The 21,411-nt window shown below is 37.9% G+C and overlaps 1 protein-coding gene across 2 annotated transcripts in view; it reads left to right on the top strand.

Moving 5' to 3' along the window:
• Positions 1-1,693: 1,693 nt before the first annotated feature.
• The window catches only part of LOC134213881 (rap1 GTPase-activating protein 1), a 324,347-nt gene continuing 304,629 nt past the window's right edge, over positions 1,694-21,411 (top strand). For both annotated transcript variants that reach the window (XM_062693321.1, XM_062693320.1), the window contains exon 1: positions 1,694-2,536. In XM_062693321.1, coding sequence (XP_062549305.1) covers positions 2,343-2,536 — 194 coding nt within the window. In that variant the 5' untranslated portion in view covers positions 1,694-2,342. The remainder of the gene's footprint in view (positions 2,537-21,411) is intronic.

Raw genomic sequence — 21,411 nt, 5'->3', positions numbered from 1 at the left:
CCACGGAATTTCATTCGATTTCCAGGGAAATTCATTCAATTTCCAGGGAAATTCATTCGATTTCCAGGAAATTCATTCGATTTCCAGGGAAATTCATTCAATTTCCAGGGAAATTCATTCGATTTCCAGGGAAATTCATTCGAATTTCCAGGAAATTCATTCGAATTCAGGGAAAATTCATTCGAATTTCAGGGAAATTCATTCGAATTTCAGGGAAATTCATTCGAATTTCCAGGAAATTCATTTGAATTTCCAGGGAAATTCATTTGCATTTCCAGGAAATTCATTCGATTTCCAGGGAAATTCATTCGAATTTCCAGGAAATTCATTCGAATTTCAGGGGAAATTCATTTGAATTTCCAGGAAATTCATTTGAATTTCAGGGAAATTCATTCGAATTTCCAGGGAAATTCATTCGAATTTCCAGGAAATTCATTCGAATTTCCACGGGAAATTCATTCGAATTTCCACGAGAAATTAAAATTTATTCGAATTTCCACGGGAAATTCATTTGAATTTCCACGGGAAATTCATTTGACTTTCCACGGGAAATTCATTTGAATTTCCACGGCAAATTCATTTGAATTTCCACGGGAAATTCATTTGAATTGCCACGGGAAATTCATTCGAATTTCCACGAGAAATTTTTTCGAAATTTCCACGAGAAATTTTTCGAAATTTCCACGGGAATTTCATTCGAATTTCCACGGGAAATTCATTCGAATTTCCACGGGAAATTCATTCGAGTTTCCTCGGGAAATTCATTCGAATTTCCACGGAAAATTCATTCGAATTTCCACGGGAAATTCATTCGAATTTCCACGGGAAATTCATTCGAATTTTTACGGGAAATTCATTCGAATTTTCACGGGAAATTCATTCGAACTTCCACGGAAAATTCATTTGAATTTCCACGGGAAATTCATTCGAGATTTCACGGGAAATTCATTCGAATTTCCACGGTAAATTCATTCGAGATTTCACGGGAAATTCATTCGAATTTCCACGGGAAATTCATTCGAATTTGCTCGGGGAATTCATTCAAATTTGCTCGGGAAATTCATTCCTTCCTTTCTTCGGATATTTATTCGAATTTCCTCTGGAAATTCATTTTGGTTTTTTATTTCCATGGACTGGTGGTTCTTTATTTCGTTTTGCCGTATTATTCAAAATTCTAGTCAGTTCGAAACTCGAAATCCTCTGAATATCTTTAAAAATAAATTGTTGTTTTAAATTCATTAGTTTTTCGCTTCAGTGGTTAGTTTTCACTCTCTATAGAGCAATTTTTTTGCGGCTTTTGAGCAACTGTTTATTTTTTTGTTTGGCTACCGTATCTCGTTGGCTGAAATCAATAACAAAATAACGTGCGTGTGTGCTCTTTAAATTAAACCCAGCATCCATCCATCGACCGCTCTCGAGCTCCGTTTTTACGAGAAAGTTAAACACCCGTTCATCATAGTACATAGGTAAATCAATCCATCGATCGATCGGTCCATCCATCGAAGCAAACCATGCCATCACCAGCATCATCGGCGATCGTCGACCATTATTGCTACCTCGCTACTAGCTGGCGCCCAAAAACCAATAACAACCTGTTGTAGTAGCACGTTCATGGCATGCCATGATGAGTTTCGCGAAATTGATTTAAATTACCTTACCTCGCCAACCTCTTCTCTTTTTGCTTTGCTTACAGATGATACTCCCAGTGCCGGGCTGCACCAGAAATTGCAATCTTCGGAGCAATGATACTGCCGCCGTTCAGCAGTAAGACTATGATGATGGAGCACCGAGCGGTAATGCGGTTGATGGTCGCTGCGGTGCAGTCATACGGTGATAGAATAAGCGACATCGCCTCCGGCGGTGGTGACAGAAAAATCGAGATGGCTGCGGCTTAGTTGGTGTGCATGGCAGTAGCAGCGGTTTGCCGAAAATGTGCACATGAACAATAGAAAAAGAGGTGTGTTCATTGTGCGCGCGGTTTCGCCTGTTGAATAGCGAAATGAAAGTGTAATCACATTGCGTTTTAAATCGGGCACCGGCGTACGCAAAGTAGTGTAGCAAGTTGTACGTTGTTTATGCCGTGTCGGAAAGAGGATGGTGTGAAGAATTTGGAAAAGTATTGGCAATTTAGAAACTATATTGCTTTGGAAATACAGTTGAGAAGAGCCATGAGATGGCCTTCAATGGTTTTGTCAGCACAATAAGTGGGAGTTTGGCTTACAGTGATTTCATAGTATCAGTGGTGTAGTAGGCGACAGAGAAGAAAATTAGATAAATCGAAGAAAAATCTGTGCCAACAAATTGTGGATAGAGAAAGAAAAACAGATTGCAAGGCCTCTACAATGTTGAAAATCCAAATGCTCGAACAAATCGTGGCCAATGAGAACGTAATCGAAGATGAGCAGCTAGCGACGGGGAGCGGTGGAGCCACGGCAAGTGGATCGAGTAGTGCTGGCTACGGCCTCTCCGGCAGCTCAAAGGATGAGAATGGTGAAACAAGAAGCTTGAACCGCAGCAACCGTCTATCGCCTCAAGGGTATGTATGTTTCTTTCTGAATGTTGCATGCTGATAAGTTAGGTTCGATAAAGTATTGCAGAGCTCATGTAGTACATACTGTTCTAGATTTCCACTAATGTTCATAAGGGTTAGCAGTTTTCTAACATTTTTCATTTAGTTGGAGTCATAAATTCATGTCAAGTGCAGCAGTTCAAATACTCTTGATACTGGTTCCTGAGCAAATCTGACTCTGATATGATTACTTTAAGCGAAATAAACAATTAACATTCAGATTTGTTTATGTGTATCAAGAATCGTTGCACCAAAAAAATGTAATGTCAACGAAGTCAGCTCTGGTCAATAGAGACGCACAAAGCACCATGGTAACTGAAGCAACCGCAGAGCTCACCCAAATGCATTATCCGACCAGATTGCTCGCTCAGATTTCTTGAATTATGAAACGAAAATAAATAACTTCAACTAGTAAACATATCCGATGGCTCTTTTCCACTCGACCGGAGAAAACTGGATGTGTGTTGTGCTTTATCGCTTGAAGACCGCAAAGAAAATTTTATCCTCCCTCAATCTATCTCAAACCACAAACATTTGACTCTTGATTTCAATATTTCCAAACGATTAGCTAAAGATCGTTCAATGCTTCGCTCCAAATATACAATGTCTCTTTCATCCAACCTTTCGTTTCAACACAGTTCCTTTCGGGAGGACTGAACTGGAACGACCTGCTCTTCTGGTGTTCTGTGATTTTCCAATATCTATCCGCGTGCTGTGCGCTTCGCCTGTTTTTGGCTGTCCGACGCCGGAACGACCTACCCACGCATGGCCGCCTTTGATGATCCCAGTGGGCCCGTGCATGGGAAAACAGTTTGTGGTTGATAGAATTTTTCATTTTCCGTGATACTTGCTCTTGCCTGTCCCTGCCGGTTGTGGGTTCCAGTTTGTATATTTTGAATTTTGGATTTGCTGATAAATATTTAAATTAGGCCTTTTAGACGAGAGCTAAAAATAAATCATAGTTGGATATTTTACACATGTGCACAGGCATTATTTATACTTCTTCAAATTGCTTTTCTCTAGGCCGTCGCCGTCATAGAAGACTGATGTGTGCGCAAGTAAATATTTCCGCAATGCTCGAAATATAATGGATTTATGGATCACATGGAATGGGATGGAAATAAATTGCCGCACTACCTTCGCTTCGGGACATCTCGGGTACTGGCAGAGGGGATGAAAAACAAACTACCTTTTTTTTGGGAACAATCTGAATGACGTCAGAGTTTTGCTGGATGGCCCGTTTTGACGAATCGTTTTCTATTTGCCACAAGTGATGCTTATTGAAATGGATCAGAACAATTTGTTTTGTTTGTTTTGTGGTGATGCGAATCCAATCGTTTGGATTATGAAAACCCATCGCTATTGGGATTGTAGGAGGCTTAGATCTTACAATACTTCTTTGGCTTACTTTCATCCAAATAAACCTCTAAATAATCGAACTTTCACTGGAACCGTTTTAAGAAATAAAATGAACTTTTTCTGTTTAGACCAGATGGGAACTGCAAGCTTTCCTTCGCTGCGGCAATAATCGATTTATTATTTTGTTTTCAGCTGTAAGCTGTGGACCGGTTTTTAATAGAAATTAATCGATTGATAGCTAAACATGTTTTCGTTTGTTTTGTGATTCATTTCTTATGCATATAACATGCTTGTTTGGCATCCGCCGCATCAATCGACAGGTTGAATGGAGCAAAATATGCGAAATTCCAACTCTGCGCCACCGCATATGTGTTTCAACCAGATGACGGGTCGAATGGAAAAGATATTCACTCATGTTGGCTAACGGGCACCTGCCGTACGAACAAATGGCAGTCGTTTCACCGTTGAATGGAGCAGTCACTCGGTGGTAGATCTCCAGTAAACACTTGACCAAATTTTGAAAAAAAAGGAAAAGAAAACTTATCGCTGAACGCTGGATGACGGTCAAGTAGCCTCTTGCCGGATGGGCAGATCTAATCTCTACGAGAAATTCCAATGCCCTATTGGGGAGCTCCCTGTTTCACATTTTAGTCATGATGAATACAGGTCAACAATCTTTCCAAAATGTCTAGAGCTCGACTAGTGTTTACCTTCTGTGGGTCGTTGATGGGTTTGTTTGCTTTGAAATGTTCGACGTTGGACAAGGTTGTGACAACACTGTTTAACGATAATGAATTAAACAAATAAAAATACGATGAATAAAATTAAATTTGCAAACTTCATGTTTTAATATATTATTCCGCTTTTGATTGGCTGGTATTTAGGACCCTTAGGCCAGTCACACTTTACGCTCGGAGGTATTCCTATGTCATGAGCTGTAGTTTTGGAGCTGATATGACTCCGTAGATTTCATTCGCCAGTAATCTTATATTTGTTCTTCATTCAATAAAGAAGGTTCAGAAATCTTCTCTCCGGAAAAGTAGGTATTCTAACTAGTATTTCTTAACGAAGCGTCTTTTCGAAGTTCAGTGATTTGGTTGGTCAGTAAACATTGTGAATATACTCTGATGGCTTGAAAACCGATTCGTGGAGCCCCAATGTCGAGTAACTACTTTGTAGTAAGACTTTGTCGAGTAACTGTCGAGTAAGACTAAACGACGATTCGCTGAATGTGTGGGAGATTCATTCATCTACCACAAAGGATGCTAATTATTCCTGTCTGGTTGAGTTTCCGCAACGGCGAAAACGGGTCTTGGTTGGAATACATTAACGTTAGTGGCGTAGCCACGGGGGTGTTTTGGGGTTAATCCCCACAAAGCCAAATATTTTAGAAGAAAAATTTCGTTCAAGCCCCCACATATAAAAAAAAAACTAAACAGAACTAATGAGTATTCAACAATTAATTTTAGCTGTAGAACACTATTTATAGCTTAATAAACGCTTCAATCGCCTCCCAACGTTTTTTGGATAAGGCCTACCAATTACTATCCGGAAACCCTCTGAGCGTTTTTGGAAGGTATTTTTCATGTGATTTATGTGATTTTCAGTGAGCAAATGCATTCATCTTCATTTCTTCAGCATTTTGTCCAGTGGAGTGCAGTCATCTGCTTATAAGTCAAGTTAGTGCTGTGCTGGAGTTCAATGTGTTGGGTCAACAACGAGACACTGAAAACGCGCATACCTGTAATCTGAAAATGGTTATCATAAAGAGTGTTAGGCCATTTGGCCGAAGGTCATTAGGCTGAATGGTCATTAGGCCGAATGGCCATTAGGCCGAATTAGCAAAAAGAAGCAAAAAGTGAAAAATGAAAAGTTCTTTCTTCACCTTACCCCTTCTTCCTTTTCCCTTCTTTCATCTTCCTCCTTCTATCTGTCTTCTTCCTTTTTATTTCTTCTTCGTTTTTCCTTCTTCTTTCTTTTTTCCTTCTTCCTTTTTCTTTCTCCTTTCTTCCTTTTTCTTCTTCCTTCTTCTTTTTTCCTTCTTCCTTCTTCCTTTTCCTTTCTTCCTTCTTTCTTCTTTCTTCTTCTCTCTTCCTTCTACCTTCTTTCTTCTTCCTTCTTTCGTCTCCTTCTTATTTCTTCCTTTCTTCCTTCTTCCTTCTTCTCTTTTCTCTCTTCCTCCTACCTTCTTTCTTCCGTTTTCCTCCTTTTTTCCTTTTTCCTTCTTCCTTCTTCTTTCTTCCTTCTTCCTTTTTCCTTCCTCTTTCTTTCTTCCCCCTTTCTTCTTCCCTCTTACTTCTACCTTCTTTCTTCTTCTTTCTTCCGTTTACTTCCTTATTCCTTCTGTCTTCCTTCTTTCTTCTTCTTTCTTCCTTCTTCCTACTTTTTCATTTTTTCTTCTTCCGTTCTACTTCTTCCTCACTTCGCACTATTCACTTCTCACTTCCCAGTTCTCATTCGGCCTAATGACCGTTCGGCTTAATGACCATTCGGCCTAATGACCCAGCATCATCATAAATTTACAATCAAATTGTGGAATTAAGTGAACAAATTTTAAATGTTTGATTTGATCGTGTGAATTTGACCTTCCGGAACCCGGAATATGTTGAGTATCGTATGCTGGCCTATGTTCTGTCCCAGCGAACGTGCTTTTTCAGATGATGTTGCGCTTTTTACGAATGGTTCAGTTAGTTTGAATTTGCCTGGTTTTGACTTTACTTTCATGTTTCAAATATTTTTACTGAGTGATGGATGATCACGGTTTCTCGAATTGAATTCAATATGTATTAAAATTTAAAAAAAATCAAAATGGAAGGAGAACACAATATATTATAGCATTCCAATAAAACAACGATGATATTGCAATATACCGGTTGGAACAAGTGTGTCTGTACGATCTATTGCGCTCATTATTTTACTTTATAGAAAGACTTTTTTTAACTTTATTGTAATACGAGTTAAGAAACCTCCATTTAATTCCACCAATTATTTCGATATCTTTGCAGATACGTATTTCGACCACAATTGTGTGGTCGTCTACACTGAAGACGACAACACAGTTGTAGTCGAAATACGTATCTGCAAAGATATCGAAATAATTGGATGATTGTTTTAAAGTGAGACGGGACGCAATGCCGGGCAGAATCAAAGTTGCATACAATCTATCACCAGTACCAGCGAAGAAACATCAAAATTGCTTCAATCAACGCAATAGAGAAACCCCATCTCCCTAGACCTAGACCAATTTTCTGGCTACGCCACTGATTTACGCATAATTGGAATCCACTTTTCCAACTGCGTTGTCATCAAAACAGCAACAGCATATAATTTTCCTTACAACGTGATCGTACATGCCAAAGAAACATTTTTAGTTTTATAACGCTCTTGAAGGCCATTATTTGCTCTACAAGAGTGCCTTAAATCCATTATAAAACCAAAATGTTACTGGGGCAGGCCGTTTATCCCAAAGCAATTTGGCTAAAGACTACTATGCCAAAAGTTGTTTGGCCATATATGTGATATGGCCGATCAGACCATTTGGCCGAAACGAACAAACGGTCGAAAATGTCGTTCGACCGAACTGAACTGGTCATTTTGTCGAAAATATTGTTTGGCCAAACATATCGCTAAGCCGAAAATATCGTTTGGCTGAATAGGTTAATAGACTCAAAACAGCCATTTGAGATATTAGACCATTTGTTCGTGAATGCCGTTTGGCTGAACAGGTCATATACGACCGTAAATATCATTTCTTTTTAACTTTATTATAATAAGAAAATTATTTTGAGCGTTTTAGTGGAATGTTTTCACCTGTCATAAGACGAGTTTATACAATCCCATTGAATTCCACCACTTAATTGTATCTTGACAGATACGTATTTCGACCTCAAAAGTAAGGCCGTCTTCAGTGTCTCGTACTTGACTCGACTTCGAGTCGAGTCAAGTACGAGGCACTGAAGACGGCCTTACTTTTGAGGTCGAAATACGTATCTGTCAAGATACAATTAAGGGGTGGAATTCAATGGGATTGTATAAACTCGTCTTATGACAGGTTTTATAATGTTTTTTTTTTGTAAATGTCATTTCCTGAACAGAATATAGTTGAAAATGTCGTTTGGTTGAGCAATAGTGAATGTGTAAAGTGTGAAAAGCGAGAAATGGTGAGTGAGAAATGACATATTTTGCTTCTCATATCTTATTTCTCACTTTCTAATTTTAATTTGTTACTTCTCACTTCGTACTACTTATTTCTCACTTATTACTTTTTCTTCTCACTTCTCACACTTCTCAGAAATAAGAAGTGAGAAATAATAAATGCTAAACGAGATGTAAGAAGCAAGATGTCGCATATTTCACTCCACATACTCATTTTCCACTTTGCACTTTTCGCTTTTCAGAGTATGTGAGAAGTGAGGGTGGCGAGTGAGGGATTAAAACTGAGACATCTTATTTTTCACTTCTCTCATTTCTAACTTCACACTTTACATGTTCACTATTGTACGATTAACATTAACGCTTGTATGATCAGTTTGACTTAATGGCATTTTCGGACATATGACCTGTTTGTACAAACCATACAAACAAACATCAACGACCGTAAATGTCATTCTTTTAAACTTAGTTATAATGTTTTTATTGCAAATGTCATTTCCTGAACAGAATATAGCTGAAAATGTCGTTTGGCTGAGAAATAGTGAATGTGTAAAGTGTAAAGTGATAAAGATAAATCAGAAGTAAGAAATGGGATGTGAAAAGTACGAAGTGCGAAATGAGAGGTTGGAAATAAAGAGTGAGGAGTGAGAAGTGAGACGTCTTGCTTCTCATTTCTCACTTCTCACTGTGAGAAGTGAGAAATGCGAAGTGAAAAGTTAGAAATGGTGAGTGAGATATCTTGCCTCTCATATCTTATTTCTCACTTTCCAATTTTCATATGTTACTTCTCACTTCGAACTACTTTTCTCACTGGATACTTTTTACTTCTCACTAATGCTAAATGAGATGTGAGAAGCAAGATGTCGCGCTTTTCACTCCACATTCTCATTTTCCACTTTGCACTTCTCGCTTTCCACATTTTGTGAGAAGTGAGGGATTAGAACTGAGACATCTTAATTTTCATTTCTCTCATTTCTAACTTCATACTTTTCATGTTTTCGGGCAAATTGCCAAACGACCAATTCGGCTAAACGGTATTTTCGGCTTTATAATTGTTTCGGCTAGATTTCAAATTCGGTTTAACGTGTTATTCGACCAAGTGTCATTTGGCTGAATGGTTTTCGGCTGAATGACTTTCGGCCAAATGACCTTTCCCTTCGTTCACAGCAATTACCTCAAGACGTTGACAGGTTTGTAGTCAACTTTATTCGTTGCTTAAATGCTTTAAATTTCATCGCCTTTTTTCGCTTTCTGAACGCCAGCAGATAGCCAATGTGAACGTCAATAGTTTGGCCGTTGTAACGTCAGCATTAGGGTTACTGTTGATGTCGAAAGAATTGAAGTTTGTATTGATATTGGTATTTACGTCAAGAATACCTTTATCGGACATATGTGTCGTTATGAAAAATGTTCAAACTGCCCTTATTTTTGCTGAGCTTAATAAAATTGTCAAAAACTGTAAGATGATGTGAGTCCAACGGTGCTCCCAAATACAAGTTTCTTCAAATGACCGACAGTGCCCTAGCGAAATTGAAAAGAAGATTACTTTTACTTTCTTTCTTTCTTTCTTAAATTACTCAATTACGCCAAAGCATACGACCGAAAGTGAAAAACAACGCTTAACCGTGCAAAATTCAACAGCCAGCGTTTTTTTTTTAATTTCTCTCTAGCGATTAAGACTTATTATTTTCGTAAAGTTAGTCCAGAAGCGGTCGCTTTCCTCCGATGTTTGGTTCAGCGCCTCCCGCGTGAAGTTCAGAGATGAGAGAGATAGAGAAAGAGGTGGCCTCAAAGTCATGGAGCCAAATCCGACTATTTACGCCCCTCGAAGGCAAGCGCAGCTCATCTCTGCAGTGGTGGCAATAATGAGGAGGAGGTTCGTATTAAGTTTGTGAATTGGTGGAGAAACGTGCAATCATCATTGGCAGCCGGGTGTATTGTGCCTTCCGTACTTGTGCGACGTTTTCTCTGGAATTACGACACCGTTGATGGTTGATACTAATGGATCTGTTTAAAGTTTCTGTGAACAGAGCAGAAAAAGTGCGAAGCCATGATACAAAAATTGGGCCCATCTGTAATTGTGATCGCTTTCTGATTGTAACCAGAAATTAATGACGATTGAGAGGCATCATTTTACAGAATTTGGAACAACTAAAGAGGAGACAACCCAAATTGGTAAAGAAAAGGCGTTATTAAGCCTAAGGTTTTTTGTTTTGTTAAATTCGTTTATTTTTCCCTTTCTGTGTTTTCGACATTAGTTAGTTTTTTAGAGCATTTTTCCCAAGATATTTTTATATTTGAATTTAATTTCAACTTTTCATTTCAACCTTGAGGAGGAGCAGGCTTGAGGTGGCGTGTTCGATCGCTTATCGGTCGACCCAGGTCTAGCCTATATATAGTCTATATACCAAATTCTATTTACATAAATACATCGAAAGATCTCAACTAATAAATGTGAAAATGATTCTTAGTGTTCTAAAATCATTTTCACATTTATTAGTGAAGCTGATTGCCATAAGCTTTCAAAAACCTAGAATACGAAGGAAAAGGTTGTCAGTCTGTCGATATCAAAACTAATTGGAATTTATTATGCATATTGCAGTTGAAATTTTGCAAATGTTGTAAGTTGACTCAGGAACTAAAATCTCATATCTCATTTATCGTGTTCAGAATCCAGTTTATGAAATGGGTTAAAAGTTCATTTAGTTTTTCTTCTATCGTAAGAATTTTTTTATTTGATTATATCAAATCAATTATTAACTAAGAAAGTATCATCCCTTTGGGCAGTTCAATTTTAATTAATTTCATTTATAAGGCATCCTACATTGACATGGGAATCAGTCAGTTCCCATCGGTGTCGATGTCGCTCCAAATTAACAAAACGACTTCTCACTCCCAACGATGGAGACTTCGCTTAGATCAACATGTTGATTCGATATCTGTGCAGTGAACCGGACCGCTTGAGATCATTATCGCTAATTGATTAACCCCGTTCAACGTACTGCACTCCATTAGGTACACTTTGGAATGCAACTCCATTTGTCCCAACTCTGATTTGGAAACGGAATGAAGCGTCGTTCCATGATGGCAATGTCTCTCGCTTCGGAAAATCTATTGCACAATCCATTCCTTCCTCCCCTTTGCCGGTATGTCGTCGCATCAAATCATCGTCAATTTGGGCTTCAAGCTGGTCGGATTGCTTCAAATGGTTCTGAAATCACAGAACATGGTGGAGGTACGTGCCTACTGCGCCAAATTTGTCTTGCTGCTAATTTTTGCTCACCTATGGAAAGCGGAGCCTACTGCGCGTGTAAATTTTTTCACGCTTTGCTTCTGGCATGCGGAGCTAGTCCCAATGGACAAGTAGGCCATGATTGCGTAGTTTTTTTTTGTTATTTTAACAAGATTCCAATGTTTGAGGTACGGTCCTATGATTTTTCTTCAATTCCACTTCCAATTACGAATTATGTAAGTGTAGTAAAAATTAATTGTATAATAGCCTTCGGTTATGGGAAGTGGTAGAAGTTTGACAGGCTAATAACTCCACAAACGGCTCAAAATTCGCAGCACTTGTTTAATTACTCTTTTCCGGGAGCTTCCGTCAACGTCGCATTGTTTTGTATAGCCTTCGCTTTTAAAGCGTCCGGTTGATGGAGCACCAAAAAAAAATACTATTTGATCAATCAGAGCTAAAATCCGGATCAAAACTGTTGAAATGAAAGCGCGAAACGTCGGCGAAGCTCACAAACGTAAGCGGGCTCGCGTAAGTGACGACTGTGAAAGAGGAAAAAATCCGAAAAATAAAAACAATGTGAAATTCGTTAATCGAATTTGACAAACAACGCATTTCATGAAGCGGGCGGCAACCGCGATGCAACGCTGATAGAAATTGAATTAAAATGTATTCCGGCTAACAGGTGCTTTTACGTAAGATGGATGTTTTATTTTTATTTATTATATTTTTTTCATTTGCTTCAAAAACAATTGTATATATATATTTGAAGCAGATACTACCAAATAAATGGCCATACATTCAACGCTGCGCGTGATGATTGATGAGTTGAAAGAATGGATGTTTTGTAATTGAAATTTGATGAACTTTCCACGAAAGTGCAAAGTAATTTGGAAACATCGACGATTTATTTTGCATTAAAAAATATCGTGGAAAATGTAAACGATTTCCCAGGGGAAAATTAGAACTTCCCGTCAATTCCCGTTTAAAGCCAGTTGGGTAAGCTTAGGTAGCATGTGGAGAGACATCATTGCAATAGACGTTAAATATATTTGTTTGTAATCTAGTAATGTGCACAAGTGTCAAAATTTTAATATCAGTCAAAAGTCATCAGCAGTTCTAGTGAATAACCATTATAATTGTAGAGTCTCCCACAGTTATACAACACAGCGATGATCTAAATTTCAAATACACCCAGGTTTTTTTTACACGGTTGGAATTCATTAATTTCTGGGTTAATCCGAACTTTCTCAGATTTCTAAATACCGCCTGAATTTTCTTTGATTTTTTGTGAATTTTTTCGTGGGGTTAACTCATTGTTTCTTCGACGCCGAAGGTCTTAAACGACTAAAACCAAACCGTGTAAAAAAAAACCTGGGTGTAACCTCTAAAATGAAAAATAATCAACCAATTGTAGATGTTTTCGCTCGAATACCATCGTAAGAAGTAAAAACTTCTGATCGTATGTGTGATACGATTAAAAATCGATTAAAAACTTATACAATTAAAAATCTGTTTAATTACATTGATGTTCTGAATCATCGAACGATGGAAAATATTCTTATATGAAACACTTTGTATCTAGAATATCAATGTATATATATGTATATTTCTATGCATAGTTCGTACTTTTCGCTTGATGAGACGAAATGCAATTTTCTGGTCGATGGACAATATTTGATAATTTGTGATTTCTTTAGAATGAATCTGGGAGATAAACGAAAGTCTGCTTTCTTGATGATTTTATTTTCGTTTTTCCATTTTTACTCCTCACTCACTTTTCGCGAAAATTTGTGGTAAGCAATTTTAATAAATTGTGTTTTGACCGGAATAATTAAAAAAAAAAAAAATTAAAGCACGCTAAATATGGAGATGCTGTAAGTAAAAATATGATATTCGCTTGTTTTCGCTTGTTTTTCATCGCTTTTGTTTCTTCTTTCTTTTTTTCGTTCCAGAGAGCGAGTAATGGCGCTTAAACCTAGACCTATTTGTACACTGATGTATAAGAGTATTCGCCATGTGTTCAGAGTAATCTATCTGAATTTATGCGAATACTTTTGCCCATCAGTGAATAAGTCAGGGCACTAGACTAAAAACTGTGTCCCATCCCAAGACGTCGAGGACCTAAGGAGTGTACATTAATCTTCTTAGCAAAGTCACTCCCAACGATTCATCAATAATATTTCCCCTTGAATGTGAAACGGTTGGTACGGCTGTCCCCGTTTCTTCCTTTCGTAGATTCAGAACTCTTCATTGATCATGTTATTTATTACTAAATAATCTGATTGCCGGGGAGTTATGGATTATCTCCCAAATTCAAGCCTGCACGGTGGGCCTGGCCGTTTTAATACTTGTGTCATATTTACAATATGCTGCAAATATTAATGCAGACAAGAAAATGCTCGGGAATACAACCGACATTTCCAGGATGCTTTTCAATACTGGCTGTGCATGTGCTAAGACAAGACAAGACAAGACAATCTAGTAATGTGCACAAGTGTCAGAATTTTGTTTAGTTTTTTATTCGTTATTACGTATTGTCGTTTTTTCTGCCTTCGATGTAACTTTTGTCCACATCTGATCTCTGTTTCACAAACAAACTGTAAACCATCATTCCATACAGAAAGGCACAGTATAACACTAAATCCACTGTCGCCTTAGGTAATCAGAAATCCCTATTAGTCTGTTTCCTGCCAGCTGGTTGATGTTTTTCAACATAGGTCAGGCGGTTCACCGACCTTTTCGGGAATACTTACTGTTCAGGCCCTGCATGCCCGAAATGCTTATATTAATATACAAGACAAATCTCATAAAACTATTGTTGGACTGACTAACTGCTTAAAATATTTGTTTCGAGCATTTCAATATATTGTAAAATAGCTAAATTAGATGAAGGCAGTGCACTAAAATCGTGTTTTGAGCGCGTTTATTTGATAGTACCGCCGTCGGGGGTGACAATGGGTCAAATGGGGGTGAGAATGGGTCACTGTTTCAACCACATAGAATGTTTGTAGAACAGATACAATGCATCTGAGAGCAAGAAAACTAAATTATAAGGGACCTTTTTGAACGATGTTTTTAAGGAGAACTTTTGCTACAGCTTTAGCAAAGACGTATACCTTCCATGTTTTAAAGTGGGAAAAATACATTTTTCATCTCACTTTCAGGGGGATTGATCATAAGGCTGAATACCCCCAAAGAAGCGCGTCGACTTACTGATAAAATGTCTCGAAAACAGCATTACGCTAAATCACATAATAAATGTACTATTAAATAAACGCGCTCAAAACACGATTTTAGCCACTGTGCAGCAGGGATTGAACTTATCATTTCATTATCATTTAGTATTCAGCCAATAACTCATTCCAGAGGCGGAATTCTGAAAATTGTTGTATGGCGGACTTCTAGCACTGATTCCCCTCTACAACTTTGTCTAAGGGTACATTGCTCTATGTCTAATATTCACCGCGGGAAACGCTAGTATCATTTTATATACTAAATGATAATAACATACTTATTATCATTTAGTATATTGAGTGTTTCCTAGCGTTTCACGCATTAGATATAGAGCACCCTTAGACAAAGTTGTAGAGGGGAATCAGCGCTAGAAGTCCGCCATACAACACTTTTCGGAATTCCGCCTCTGGAATGAGTTATTGGCTGAATACTAAATGATAATGAAATGATAAGTTCAATCCCTGCTGTGCAGTGGCGTAACCAAGGTTTTTTTTGGGTTAGACAGTTGTTGAAAAAAATCTAATGTTAGAAAAAACGAGCAATGGGTAATGTTTTCAACATAACCGCGAGTAGACGTAGGACTTGTATAAACGTAACGTATTTACATTTAACTTCTTACTTTTGCATCTATGGAGTTTGATTATAGGTATTGATATTGGAAACGACAACTTCCATGCTGTGTAGAATTATTAGCAATTTGTTTATTCAAAACCTCTGGAAATAAAACTAATAATTAAATACATATATAATTAGAATTGCTTTGTTTCATTTTTCTAAGCCCTCACACCTAAAAATAATGTAATGTAATTTTAGGTGCTGTGACACCGACATATACGAGCGTCATTTTTGACGTAAAGTTAGGTGGTACTTTAATTTTACATCACAACTTTATTGACAAAAAAATTGATTGATCAGAACGAGGATCGAACATAAATCCGCTGAGTGAGTTTCTTGAAAGAGGGATGATCGCAGTAAAACTGGTTCCACGATTTGCACTGAACAAGTATTTCACTGCATCAAGTAATTAACCGCTTGTGCATTAGGTGCGTTGCAGCAGGTGCTGTATTTAGGTTCCGTGACATGTAGTTTTAAAACATTTGACATTGAAAAATATACGATTCTGTTTATGTCATGTGGTTTTGTGTCATTTTATTGAAATACATCACCTGTAATATTCATAACTTTTTGGTGTGCTTATTTACTCAAGCAAATGTAGGTCATTTATATATTTTTTTTTATTAATGATAGTATTTGAAGTTCAAAAATTCTATTTATAAAATTTTCAGACCTGGGCAAAATGTGCTATTTCAGGGGGACTGTCCCGTTTTCCAAACAAAGAAATACAGCACCAATTTCGTTGCTTCTTTTTTGCTAACATTTTTTTATTTTTTATCTATTGTATTTATTTGACAGGCTCAGGCGTGTATAACACTTAACGGAGCCGAGACTCTTAATGATATTTACAATCGATATCATCTTATCATCAACAGTTAGTAAGGGAAAGGGACAAAGACCAAGATACTCGTGGCGACTCAAGGTTAGATTGCGTAATTTGGTGATGGACGGGGTTGGGATTTAGGTTTGAGGTATTTCAGCTGCTCATCCGGGTATTTGACGTCATGTCTGGTTTGGCGTAGCTTCGTGCTCGGGTTTTGGTTCTTCAGGGAGCATCTTCCGGATGGCCAGAGCTTCATGGTACATGGAACAATAAGACAGAGACAAGAAAAAAAAACTGAGAAAGAAAAAATTGAAGTATTAGACTTTAATGTCAGACGAGCAAATAAAGGCATAGATGGCCTGCATATAAACCACATCGCGATCTCCCAAAACTCCTCTTAGTTCCCGGAAGGGTTGTTTACCTCGGGCCACAAAGGTATCCAATAGTTGCTCTCTTGAGGCGCCATTTTCCGTGCAATACCAAACTACGTGATCGATGTCATCGTAACCGGCTCCACACCTACATAGATTGCTATCGACCAGGTTAATTCTATAGAAATGTGCGTTTAGTGAATTTTTTTATTTATTTATTTTTTATTATTTTTTTTTGCTAACATGCGTGCTTAATGGTGTAAAAATTCACTACAATAAGAAACAAGTCAAGAAGCAGTAACCCTACTAAAATAGAGGAGGTACTGCTAATACGTGAACGAAAAATTATTCAATGTTTTTTTGTTCTCAACTCAACGTCAAGTTTAATAAGTCTGCGTCAAGTTTATTATTACAATTTCTCAGAAAATGCAAAACAAAGAATAAGATAAAGTTTATTTAAAAATTCTATTTGAAATTATTTTTTGTGAACTTTTTTAAAACATTTACAAGTAATACAGCGAAATTTACTAATCTAAAATGGATATTAACACTATTGCTGATTGTGCATCTTTAATTGCTAATGCCTTCTGCAAACAAATGAAAGTAATTATTTTAATCAAATTTTTATTTTCATCAGTGTAGTTGATTTTGTTTGCTGGGGAATCAAAACAGTTATAGTTTAACCATGTTTTAAAGTACGTGTCGTTTAGTACCAAGCACAACTTAACAAATGGTCAGTCATATGACATGACTCGTACCCATCCCGGGATCATGTGGATTAAGAAACCATTCAGCTGGATGAGCAGACCAAATCTCTCTAATTTTATTCTTCTTCATCCCCCACCGCTGCCCTCGCTGCCTCAGCCATCATCGGCCTCTAGCCGTGAACTCCGAGCGATACGATGGGCGATTGCATCCATCGCAATCGACCCCACTGCATCCGACCATCATCAAGCACAGAATGACAAAAGAAATGCGCCCACTTCTTTCATGCATATTTGCAGACCCACCGGCAGTTCTACCGCTGGTGACTGCATGATGTCGCTGTGTAGGTAAACACAGCGAACGAACGAACAAAACGAAAAAATGCGCGAGCAAAAACACGTCAGTACGCGCTGCTGTCACAAATTGTAATGACTCGCACACGGCAGACACTGCTTTTTTTATACACAAAGAAAATCTTCCGATAGACCCGAAGGCCCATGACGTACCGCATTCTGATGTCCGTGTTAGGAACGCACGGGATTGGTTGCATATGAAATTTTTACTGGATTTAAAAAGAATTGAAATTTTCAATATCTTATCGTTAATAATATTAACTTTCAATGAAATACGCAAACTGCTGGAGAGTGTCCGAGTCGATTGATATATAAATCTAAAAAACCAACGAAAGATAAAGGCGTTAGTAACGTTCAAAATCTTTCCTTCCAGCGTAACGCTCTCGATTTCCAATAATCTAAATGACACCCAGTATAGTAAAGAAAGACGTAAGTCCTACGTCAAAAAAATGGCTGCGACATTGAATGGGACATAGTAAATACATAGTCCTTTCTAACACGAAATTGTATCAAACCGGAAACCGGAGATTTTTGGAAGAGCAGGCGTTACATCGAGTTTCAGTAGGCAACGCATGCATCTTTATTTCTATAGCATTCCAAAGCAGATATATACAAATAGTCGTACATGCATCTGTTAGTTCTGATCTATCAATAAAAAAAACCGTTCATATGATTCAGTGGACAACTAGGGAAGATGGAGGCGGTACTGTGATGTCCACGTTTGTCGATGGAGAAGGATGCAGGAGTATTAAAAATACCCACGTGGACTTGCTCCCGGAAGTTATTTCGAGTCAATTTTCTGAAACAGGTCAATTTTAAAGTAATAAAATTGTTTCCCTTTGGGTTTTGTTCAAAATGGCCAATAGGTGAATAGGTAATAATATATTTATTTTCAGTTTCATATTCTGCTCTCTTAGATCTTGTTCGCATGAACTGTGAAATGTGTTTTACAGCAAATTCAAAATGTTTTCAGTGCATGTGGTGTATTGATGACCCCTAAGGATTTGCAATCATGACAAATCAAGTTTATCTATGCTATAACGGTTTTAAGAAAATTTTGCATATTCTGAATCATTGTCTTGAAACAGAAAAAGCTAATAAAACATTGTTATGGAATCACGTGGATGAATTACGTTACGACGTCAAGTACAAGACACTGAAGACGACCTCACAGTTGAGGTCGAAATACGTATCTGCAAAGATAACAAAACTTAGTGGAATTAAACGGAAAGTCCTAAACTCATCTTAGACGGTTGAGATTATCATTCCACATTCCACTAAAAAGAGCTTAAAATATTTTTTCTGAATCTTTTTTTATTAAATGTCTAAAATTCCACTTTATGTCCTTTATGGTATTCTGAGTGTGAAATAAACGCAAAGACAATTTTTGTTGACTTAGAGTTGTCAGTTAATGATCCTCCGGAATCTCTGAAACGTTAAGAAAATTGACGATTACTTTGAATTCGTCTTACAGCATGTCTATAGACAAAATCGTTTCTCTTTCTATAAACAACTCTCCTCTAATAAATAGTCGCTAGAACCAAAAGCGGACAACACGCCACGCCACACTCTTTTCATCTATCTTCTATTATCTTTCAAGTTTTATCCCCGGAAACTGTTTCAACCTCTTATGGGTCAGGAGCAGAGGATGGGAAGCCTATGCGAGCCTACTGGTCAGTGGATTGAAAGGTTCGTTGTTATACTAAAGGGAATACCACAAGGCTGGGATGAGTTTTCCGCGAGTTGAGTTCACATTGCGTTTATGAGTGTAGTACCAATCACGTTAAAAATTTAGGCCAGCAGTGTAAACGTATTACCTAGTGTTATATGTACAACGTAGTTTGGTCATGGTCCGGAAATGCGTTCAGTATAACAAGAACAACAATAGAGGTATAATTTTTTATTTATTTCGGAATTAAACCGGATTACCTTCCATTTCTTTTTTTTTTCTTCTTTTAATTCGTCAGAAAAAATAGCTTTTAATTAGAATTAAATTACCTTAAAAAGAAAACGAAAAGATCAATAAAATTGATTGCATTTTCCATGAGCAATAAATGCCTTTTAAAAAACTCATCAATTAAAAAAGCTACGTTTTATTGCTTTTTCCAAGGAAAATTTCTAATTTTATCTAATTTTTCATTGCCCTTTTGATTTTTTGTGTGGAAAGTTTTAATAAAATAAAAGTCGAGTCAAGTACGAGACGCTGAAGACGACCTTACTATTGATGTCGAAATACGTATCTGTCAAGGTACAATCAAGTGGTGGCATTACATGGGATGGTACAAACTCGTCTTATGAGAAGTAAAAAAAAAATATGTTGTGAAAATTTTTGTAATTGTTTATTGCTTAATTCAATTTTGGGTTTTTTTTAATGGAAAATTATGATTTTTTATGGATTTTTTTAAAATTGCATTTTTTAAATTCTAGGTGCTAACATATGTGTCTTGGAAAATTCTTTATTGTTTGTGTGCAATTCAACATCGCGCATAACAATCACCAATCATGTTTGCATTGCTTGCACTCGTGAGAAAGCTTGGATTATCTGACTGCGAATGTGTATTTCGTACGATGGCTGCTATGATCTGTTTTGTTATTGAGGCTTGTTATGTTAGGCTTGTTCATGGTAATAGGCCTTTCCAATGCCACACAACCACCCATCTTCTCTAAAAAATGACTAGAAAAATGAACTTCTGAAAAAAAATAATTCGTATTAGATATAATTACTATCTCACTGTGATACAAGCTCATCTTGCAGCAAAAGGTTACTTGCGGCACACTATTGCACTATGAGCGGTTCATTTCGTAGTCAAAAACACTTTGGATATATCATTGTAAGTGCCAAACCTTCATCCTTAACACGTACGTCCCCAACCCCCATTTTACGACAAAACTCAAAATTCAAAACCACGCAGCTCAGCCAATTTCTAACGGATTTTCAAGCAATCTTCTGGAATCGATCACAAAATTCCTATAGTTTTAGGAACCAAGGTCAATTTTTGTGCAATGGCCATAGTTCCGGATATATTCCGGAGAGTACTGGGGTTATCTCCCTCCCGGAAAAAATGGTCACTGGCAGATCGACTTCGAAATCCATCGTGCGACATGTCAAACTTCTTGATTTTGCAAAACAAGTACACTGGAGTACATTTCAACGACTTTCGATCGAATTGGCCACCCAGGTGCTTCCAGGGCCTGGTTCCCTTGGGGAAGTGGCCAATATCCGTCCAATATTGGAACCCATCTTGCGACATGTCAAACTTCATGATTTTGCAAAACAAGTATACTGGAGTACATTTCGGCGACTTTCGATCGAATTGGCCACTCTTCGGGTACTTCCAGGGACTGGTTCCCTTGGGGAAGTGGCCAATATCCGTTCAATCTTGGAATTCATCTTGCGACATGTCAAACTTCATGATTTTGCAAAACAAGTACACTGGAGTACATTTCGGCGATTTTCGACCGAATTGGCCACCCTCCAGGTGCTTCCAGGGCCTGGTTCCCTTGGGGAAGTGGCCAATTTTCATTCAATCTTGGAACCCATCTTGCGACATGTCAAACTTCATGATTTTGCAAAACAAGTATACTGGAGTACATTTCGGCGACTTTCGATCGAATTGGCCACTCTCCGGGTACTTCCAGGGCCTGGTTCCCTTGGGGAAGTGGCCAATTTTCGTTCAATCTTGGAACCCATCTTGCGACATGTCAAACTTCATGATTTTGCAAAACAAGTACACTGGAGTACATTTCGGCGATTTCCGATCAAATTGGCCACCCTCCGGGTACTTCCAGGGCCTGGTTCCCTTGGTGAAGTGGCCAATTTTCGTTCAATCTTGGAACCCATCTTGCGGCATGTCGAACTTCATAATTTTGCAAAACAAGTACACTGGAGTCCTTTTCGGTGATTTTCGATCGAATTAACCACCTTCCGGGTACGATTGAAATTTTACTGGCGGTGGCGTGATAGATCATTTTCAGGCGGCGGCGTCACGCCGTTG

This window comes from Armigeres subalbatus, chromosome 2, assembly GCF_024139115.2.
Source record: "Armigeres subalbatus isolate Guangzhou_Male chromosome 2, GZ_Asu_2, whole genome shotgun sequence".
Classification (NCBI taxonomy): Eukaryota; Metazoa; Arthropoda; class Insecta; order Diptera; family Culicidae; genus Armigeres; species Armigeres subalbatus.
Note: the sequence above shows the minus strand (reverse complement) of the source record. Positions and strands in the feature narration are given on the sequence as shown.